Below are 9302 nucleotides of genomic sequence, written 5' to 3'. Positions count from 1 at the left end.
ATCAGCTGCTGCTGGTAGTCCCTAAAACCTAGAAAAAGACCAGGGGAGACCGAGCCTTCTCAGCGGTAGCCCCCAGGCTCTGGAACGACCTGCCCCCCCATGTCAAATTGTTGCCCACCCTTCAAACTTTTAAGTCCCGCCTGAAGACCCACCTCTTTTCCCTCGCTTTCGAGTCAGTTTGAGCTGTTTTATCGATTTTTATGCTTTTATTGTCTGTCCATAGCCTTTGTGTGCCTTTTTATCTATTAGTGTAATATTATATTTTATTATAGTGTTATGTTTGCTGTGAAGCACTTCGGTAAATGTGCTATATAAATAGAATGGATTGGATTGTAAATGTGTCTGTAATACACATATAATTTCTCCAATTCTAGATGTGTTAGTAAGATATATTGTAAATACTTTCTGTTTAGTGTCTGGGCTTCAGCTATAGCTTCATAGGAGTGTTTCATTTCATGTCTTTTGATTGTACTTGTATTTTGAGCTGTTTCTGACTAAATCCATTGAATAAATGGAAGAAAATATAAAGCAAGAGATACACAAACTGATATATGTTTATAAAAGCAATGCAGAACATTATCAAGTAAGTGGTGGAGTTTTAATATGATGGCCACCATTTGAATTCGACTAACATAAGTGTACAATGAGTTATTGCATATCCCTCTGTTAGTTTACAGCTCCTTACAAGCATCACAAACATTACGCTGACCACCGTCTGCTTTCAGGGCTCTGGGAGTTCCAGTGACCGACCACACGTATGAAGACTGCCGCCTGATGATCTCAGCCGGTGAGCTAACGCTGCCCATGGAGGCCGGCCTGGTTGAGTTCACCAAAATTAGCCGTAAACTCAAGTAAGAACATCTCACTTAAGTGCTCTGTAGGCATCACCAGACAGGGGCAAAAACAATTTGTTTTGAGCATGTGATTGAACCGTGTTACTGGAGAGCAATTATATAAAAGGCAAAACATGACCTACATAACCACCTCCTCTCTGTGCCCTGCTCCCTCAGCCTGAAGTGGGACAACGTGAAGAAGGAGCTGGAGGGCTTTGCGTCCATGGCCACTTCTTGTAAAGGAGGACGGATAAACATCGAGGAGTTTTCCTCCTTCCTGAAGCTACCTGTCAACCCGGCCCTCGAGGAGCTGTTCGCACTGTTTGACAGGGTGAGAGACCTGTCTGATGTTTAGTTTTTATTTAACCAGAGCCACCCTAAATAGTACCATAAAGATGACACAATACCAACTTCCCTTTTGTTGAAAGCCAGGATTTTGGAATAAGTCTTGCAGTCTTACAGTAAAATGACACACCCTGCAGGCAACACGCAATAAATATACTGGTTGACAGCATAATGGGCAACAAGCTTAATATTAATTTACAGAATAAAATGCATCACATCACTGAATATCATGTGTACAGATGAGGGTAACATTGAAAGGTGTGGGTTCAGGATTTATACAGCCAGGAAACTATGATCACATTTTGGCCTCTTTCACTGGAATGACTTAGAGGTTTCAATAAAAAGCACAAAAACAGACTCTAACCTCTAGTTTGATGATCCCTTCCCCCCAGACTATCTATGCCTCATCATTTTCCAGTAACAGAGATTTACACATTCAATTCCAGATACTCCCTTAAACCCCCCATTAGCTTTCCAATACTCCCTTAAACCCTTTCTTCTAAACTGTCGATGCTTGACAAAAGTTTATTTTTATGACTAGACCATTAAGGATATAGAAACATCCATCGTCATAGTATGCTGCTACCGCTTCAAGTATTTTTTATTGCTGTCTCTTTGACCCTGTCTAGAACGGAGATGGCACCATAGACTTCAGAGAGTACGTTATCGGCGTGACCATCTTGTGTCGACCAGCCAACACCGAAGATGTGCTTCGCATGGCTTTTAAGGTATGGAAGATATATTGTGATATTACAGTGCTGCTACGAGGGACAGGAGAAATAGCAGTCATGTAGTGTAAACATCACAGAATACTAACACACAGTAAATCAGGTCGCCCAAGGTAGTCCTCCATAGCACTGCTTTTCTGTGTGAAAACTGAATTCTTCCAGGCACGGTATCAGCAATTTATCAGAAATGCTCCACATTGATTATGCTGATTCAACTGCATCATACATTTTCTGCTAATATTTATTTGACGTGATGTTATGACTATATCCTTGGAAAAAGTTATATGACCATGTAAAGCAGACCTTTCTGTAAATGAAATCTGTTACAAATTTGATGCACAAGTCTACAGTATAAAGGATTTTTACTTTTTGTACTCCACATCAAAAGTAAATATTACAATGACAATAATTAGGGATGCACCGAATATTCGGCCACCGAAAATTATCGGCCGAAAATGGTTAAAAAGGCCCTTTCGGCTTTCGACCGAGAAAAATATCACCGAATGTCAGAGAACAGGGTTACGTTGATCATACTCTGCATATTTGTCCGGGTGTTTTGATTTCAAGTGGTGGAGTAATCCCGAAGTGGTGAAAGTCTTTGCAGTTACACCCCCTCGAGAAATGTCAGCTGAACACGTTTTACAAATCGCAATCCGCGGCTCTTTCTCTGATATTTTGAAATATCTCCAAGCGGCAGACATGTTGGCTGTGAGCCAGCCGCGAGCATGGTCGCGCGCCGTGCTTGTCGCCGCGTTTTGATTACGTCATCACAACAACACGTTAGGTTACCAAACTTATCGGTGCATTTGTTGTTGTTAAAGGCCTGGCTGTTACAGTCTTTATTTACACTATTTTGTTGTAGGCCTACTGGCCTAGATGTTTATGCAGTTTTAAAGCACCTTGGCTTTGTTCTGAATGCACTTTGTTGTAGTTATCCTACAGAGAAAAGAAAATGCACTTGACTTGGAATTAATGTACTGTATGCATTCAAAAGTGCTGAATAAATGTTTTATGGACCCATAATAGTGATTATTATTTAAGTTAAGTTTTGCCATAATCATGTCTTNAGTACATGATCAATTACAATGTACCTTCAAACGTTTGAGTCCCGCCTGAAGATAAAACATAGCTCAAACTGACTCGAAAGCGAGGGAAAAGAGTTGGGTCTTCAGGCGGGACTCAAACGTTTGAAGGTACATTGTAATTGATCATGTACTGTATTTGCAAGAAAAACAACAAATGGCAAAACATAAAGGGACAAAATGTCTTAAAGGCTCCTAGAAAAAGGCAAAGAAATCTGTATTGTACATGCTGAATTTTGATCATCAGGAACACATACAAATATTAGGGTTTGCATAGTTTGTTTTGCCTCATACACTTAGTCAGACATTTCATCAAATCAAAACCCCCAAAGAGCAAAACAGTGGCAGTGTTTGTCGACCGTGAAATCAGACTTATTTTACACTCCAGTTTCGTTCTCACTCTTCTAGGTTAATAGGTCTCTTTGTTCACTATCAAATCAGCCGTGTGAATAAATGTTTCAATGAGTAACAAACAGGCCGCTTCCCTGTGTGCTCTCTGTTTCATTTATCTGTTGGGTTGCACCAAGGTTTGACTGATACCTGATATGAGACTAGGCTAAATGCCTTAGAACTAACCAAACTTAGATTTTTATGGAAAGAACATTGCATTTTTTGACTAGGAGTCTCTTTACATTGCGCAAGAACACATCTGAAAGAGGGGAAGCAAGGCATTGGTTGGTTTCAGTTCATTTAAAACACGCATTGTTTTTGAAATGGCTGGCTCTTTACTGACATCTACTCCAGCTACCATTAAGTACATGCTATGTCTATCCATCAATACAACAAGCTAACACAAAGGATCCTGGCCTGCTTTGTTACTGAATACACACACACACACACACACACACACACACACACACACACACACACACACACACACACACACGCACACACGCACACACACACAACCTTTCACCCCCTTTCTCTACATGAACATATCCTGCAGTATAGTCCCTCTGCTATGTGCATCAACCCTACATCGTAAAACGTGCTCTAACGCCAGTTCAAATTGAGAATGACTCATAATAACCATTTATCAGCTGTTTTAAACAACTCAACTCCAATAGGCCTTTTTCACAGAAAACATTTTAAACTGTCATAATAGGAAAAGCACAGCACTAAACAATGAAATGATGGCTGAACTCCAGATAGCTGCTTTGATTTCCATCTTAACCCCTTGTTGTTTCTCCTATATGACAGGTCATAATGGTTTTGTGTAAAAAATGCTTACGTTCTGTGCGAGTCAGAGCTCGCAGGAAAAATGTATTTGTACTTGCTGATACTTAATTAAAGTGGAAACAGACAGCTTTTGATTTAACTTATCATTATGAGGTAAATGTTCATGGTGACAGTGTAATAATGACTAAATTGGCTAAGTTACGTTGGTTCTTAATAACCCTCAATTGTCAATGTTTTTTTAAATAGCCCTCAGAATAAATACACTTTATTAACAGAGAGTTGGAGCCAATTTGCTTTGGGTTGTGCACGGGGTTTGTCTATGTGTGTGCGAATGCGTCATTATCCAATCTGCGCACCTGGGAGCACGGGAGGTAATTAACCTATATATGTGGGCACGGGTGATCAGCTGGGATGAGAGGTTAGAGAGGAAGCCACACGTTTTTCAACCGTGTTGACCGTGATTGTTTGTGTCTGAGCGTGATCGTTATGTTTTAAACAAGAGTTTAGATACGTGAGTCTTAAAAGAACATTTTAAGCGTGGACAAGTAAACACGCGTTGGGAACTCTGCTAACCTCCATGAGTGGCCTTTTTTGATGAGCGATCGCCGCTACAGAGAGCATTTCCCTAATAGGAGCTTTAACTAAATATCACTCAACTAAATAGCTTTCACTTACCATCCCCATACATGTACATTAGCAGAACAACCAGGGTAACATTTACTGTGGAAACTCTACCAGCAGAAAAGCCCAGTTGACAAAGGAGGCAAAGAAAGTGTAGAAGTACAGTGATAAAAAGTTATTTGTACAAAGCTGGACCAGTTAGTAACAAAACCTGCCTACAACTTGCTTATCTATTAAAACTACTGCGATCTGCCTTCTTTATAGAACTGAGATATCATTTGTTTTGCTGTGGACAGTATCTAAAAGCTGGAATGCTATCGGCTGCCATGTTGCTAACAGAACAGGTAGATGTGTTTTGTTGTGTAGATTATTTTTGTTCATGTAAGAATCAAGGGACAGAATATATACCATAAACATCTTGGCGCAGTTTGTTTGGAAATGCTGTAATTCCATGGATTTAAAGCAACAGGTTATTACCGAATGCTAATCAGGCCATGGTAATAGCATTGAAGGGGGTTTGTTTTGTCCTGCACCCTGTTAAACTTAATGTTTTTAATCTCCCAGTTCTCACCTAAGGGTGTCAGTAAGTAGGCTTTACTAATATCTGCAACAACTTAAGCACCTCAGCAATGTTAAGTCTTATACTCTACATGCCGTATACATTAAGTGAAAATAAAAGCAATGTGAGTCAGATGTCCAGTCACAGGGGGAACATTTCTGAGCAGAACGCAGCACATCTGGGAAATGTGGTTTACATTTACCCACAAAAGGTGCAGGACTGTGAAGTGAGTTCATTAGCAGCATCTTATCCTGTGCTTCAGCCAACACCTACACTCAAAAGGGAAAAAATAATCAGTAAGAATGTGCTGCTATTGTCCTCAAAACGCTTATAATAATAATCACTTTCCTGGCGGTGTCCTTCATCTATGTATCAAAGAGTTGTATCTTTCAGGAGTGCACACCCCTTCAATCTCCAAGCAACTGGCGAATGAAGAACACAATAGGGGGCATGCACAAGTCGAGTTTGAAGGGTGGGTTGTAATTAGGGGGCACAAAGAGGGAGGCTTGTCAGCAGGAGGATTGGCATCATGTGTTTAAACTGTGAGAAAAAAACCTGTGATTGATTGACAAGACTCCCATTAAGAGTCCAAGTACGTACAACTCCCATAAGAGACACATTTTTTAATTTCCATACTTTCATTTCTTATGTTCTCTTATGTAATTGTTGCATAAGACATATTGTTGCACTGTCACAAACCCTGTTACACATCATCGTTTGTGTCACTCAGTTGGAATAAAAGATAAATATTAGTATGAGAGTGGTTGAAAATGTTTTTTCCTCGTCTCACGCTTTTCCGGTTATTACTCGTCCCCTTGTGTGTTATGAAGCTTTTTCTGCATGTAACCGGTCTACAGAGTCACAAACCCTCAAAGTACACCCTGTAGCGAGTACAACTCTAACACAGAACAGACCTGTCTATGCTGCCCCAGAACGCCTCGTTGGAGATTTCTCATTTTCCATTTGTTTCTTCCGGGAACCAATCCACGGAGCTCCTCACACACCAGGATCCCTTGGCGTCACTATAAAACGCAGTGCGGGGACCTTTAGCGTACATTTTCAACTAACAGGGAGTCCCATTGACTTGCATAGAGCTCCCTGGTTGGTAATAGACGAGTTGGGATGCCGGAGAAATGCTCTCCGCAGACCCATTCTCACAGCGTTATAAACCTTTTTCTTACTCAATATCAAGCCACACTTATTGTTTCTACTTCGGCTGTGAGTGTTTGTGTGTGCTCAGGATGAGTTTCGCGCTGTCCCGCGGTATCCCCGACACGGAAACCACACCAGTAAGCCAGCTCACTGAGCAGCGAGACTCGCAACGTCCTGACCAATCAGAGCACACTGGGCTCGCAGGGAGGGGGGAGGCAGGAGCTCCAACAAGCCGTTTAGGACAGAGTGAATACACATTCTATACAGAGATGCTGTGTGAGAAACCAATGTGAGTTTGGAAAATTGCAAAATATAAATGTATTTTATTATACCTCAACATTGGAATTATGATCAGTAGAAATGGCCATGACACGGGACCTTTAAGTTTGTTTGGAACAGATAAGCACATGAATATTAAACAGGAAAAGTTTTTGCCAGTCCCCCAGAAAACATCTGGAAAAGAATCAAACGCAGAGACGTGAAACAAAACATTGAGCACGGAAACAAACCTGGCCTGCAGATACCGACGTTAGGCCGCTGAAGTGTTATACCCCAAAACTTGCCCTCCCTGGGACCTTTACTGTTCCTCTAGTCTAGAACCATCACACAGGAAATGGGGAACAATCACTTTCATGAGAGCATAAGAGAGAGAATATCAACAAGGTGTCATCTGGTTCTGTAAGGAAATGTAACAATGAGGTTTGGAGGAACTGAAGGAGACAGCGTGCCAGGCTCAGTGCTGCAGGAGTCCAGGGTGGTTGAGATGAGGAGACTTCCACAGCATGTGTCTCTGAGCTAACACCCATCGGAGTTCAACAAACCCTTTGCACTGAGTAGATGGACTGAAGCCAAGTATCAGTGGGTCCATCGCTACAAAGGTACGTTGTGCTGCCAAGCATTGTTCAAATAGAGAAAATCCTGTTGTAAATTATACTGGACATCTCAAAGTTCGAGAGTTTGGCAACTTAGCACCAGTATGACCTGCTTAATTATAACACAAAGCACAAACATGTGTTCATCAGAGGATGTATACATCCATGAAGAAGAAGACATTTTGGTTTTGAATATTTCACTCAATGAAAGCATAATCTTGTTCATTACCGATCAAAGGCCTTGTTTCCATTTGTGAGAAATAAGATAATTAGCTTTAACTTGAAATGTCCACGCTCGATTTAGCGGTAACAGTGTTTCAGCTCACTAATGGAATTACTAATGGGTAATGGAAGCCAGAAACTAACCTCTAACCTGCAGTGTCATTTTAATGTTTGGATCTATACATCCATGTTCGTCATTCAGGACAAAGGAAGGGTGGTAGGAGTGTACAAAGGTATCCTGTTGCTATAGGCAGGAAGAACAATTCATTCGAACATAAAGACAACATCATTTCTTCCTCTTGTATAATGCTCCCAAAATATGAACATACCCAATTGCTTTTTTTCGCCCTTTGAACTATTGGCACTGTCAATGAATCCGTCTGTTATGTCATGCAGGACACACTTGTATTTGGAAGTATGCCTTTTTCAGATGTTATGTAAAGCTGTAAAAAGAGCATTCATACTCTTGATGGATGGGAGCATAAATGTTTACAATACATATGAAATCTACCCTCTGTTACTGTATGGTATTGTAGTCATGCTGGTAACAGTCATGTTTCGCGTGAAGTCTGCATATGTTAACATGCGCTCATACTCGTAGTTAATGTGCTCATTACTTTTATTTGGAACTTAAAGAGGCCTCATTATGCTTTTTGGGGGTTTCCCTGAAGTGTTTTTTATTATAGGTCTTTGTTCATGTAAAAGATCTGCATAAGCAAAAATCACTGTGTTCCCTCGGAAGTAGTTTCTCTCCCGCACACTCCCCCCCCCCTCTGACTGAAATGCCTCCATTGGACTCTTAGTTTACTTCCCTAACATAGTGACATCGTTATGTAACAATCTTGCTTCTGTTGGCTAGAGCTCCAACACATTGTACGTAATAGGCTAAGAGGCGGGACATCTCTCAGCAGTTGACCAATCACAACAGAGCCAGCCAGCTAACCAATCAGAGCAGACTGGGCTCTGGTTTCACACAGAGGGTGTTTCTCAATGTCGAGGAAGGCTGCTCCAGAGCCACTATTTCAAGGATGCTACTTCATCGAGTACCGCCGAAGGACTGTTCCAATGTGCAGGATGCTTGGAATTCTACCGAGGCCGGCGTCCTTCATTGCGAGAAATGTCGAGGCTGCACATGTGTATCCTCCGCGGTCTTAAAATCCCCACAATGCTTTGCGCACGGACCAATTTCCAAATCGATGGCGGAAATCGCCCTCCATTTAAGGCGGTGCCTCGCATATGACGCACACCTGTTAGCCTGTTCCACAATCCTTCATTTTCCGAGGCTAGGAAGGATTCTTGCCTCACTTCAGAAGCAAGTGACTCGGAAGACATGTGCTACCAAGGAAGCGTCGTCGACATTGAGAAACACCCTGTTCCACCATTCTTCGTTTTCCATGAAGGATTCTTGCATCGCTTCTGAAGGACCTGACTCGGAGGGACTTGTCCTACCAAGGAAGCTTCCTCGATATTGAGAAACGCCCCCTGACTCGGAGGGACTTGTCCTACCAAGGAAGCTTCCTCGATATTGAGAAACGCCCCCTGACTCGGAGGGACTTGTCCTACCAAGGAAGCTTCCTCGATATTGAGAAACACCCCCTGACTCGGAGGGACTTGTCCTACCAAGGAAGCGTCCTCGACATTGAGAAACACCCCCTGACTCGGAGGGACTTGTCCTACCAAGGAAGCGTCCTCGACATTGAGAAACACCC

General features: G+C 41.9%; 1 protein-coding gene across 1 annotated transcript; it reads left to right on the top strand.

The window, feature by feature from the left end:
* Nucleotides 1–708: 708 nt before the first annotated feature.
* Nucleotides 709–1972, top strand: LOC104949970 (lysophosphatidylcholine acyltransferase 2-like; the record flags this gene model as incomplete). The annotated part of the gene is made up of 3 exons (XM_010776414.1): nucleotides 709–851; nucleotides 1011–1164; nucleotides 1808–1972. Coding segments are annotated over 3 exons (462 nt in total), but the record flags the coding sequence as incomplete, so codon positions are not given.
* Nucleotides 1973–9302: the final 7330 nt, after the last annotated feature.

The sequence above is a fragment of the Notothenia coriiceps genome, unplaced genomic scaffold (assembly GCF_000735185.1).
Source record: "Notothenia coriiceps isolate Sejong01 unplaced genomic scaffold, NC01 NC01_scaffold00016970, whole genome shotgun sequence".
NCBI classification, from domain to species: Eukaryota; Metazoa; Chordata; class Actinopteri; order Perciformes; family Nototheniidae; genus Notothenia; species Notothenia coriiceps.
The sequence above is the reverse complement of the archived record's forward strand: the minus strand, read 5'-3'. Positions and strand labels throughout refer to the sequence as shown.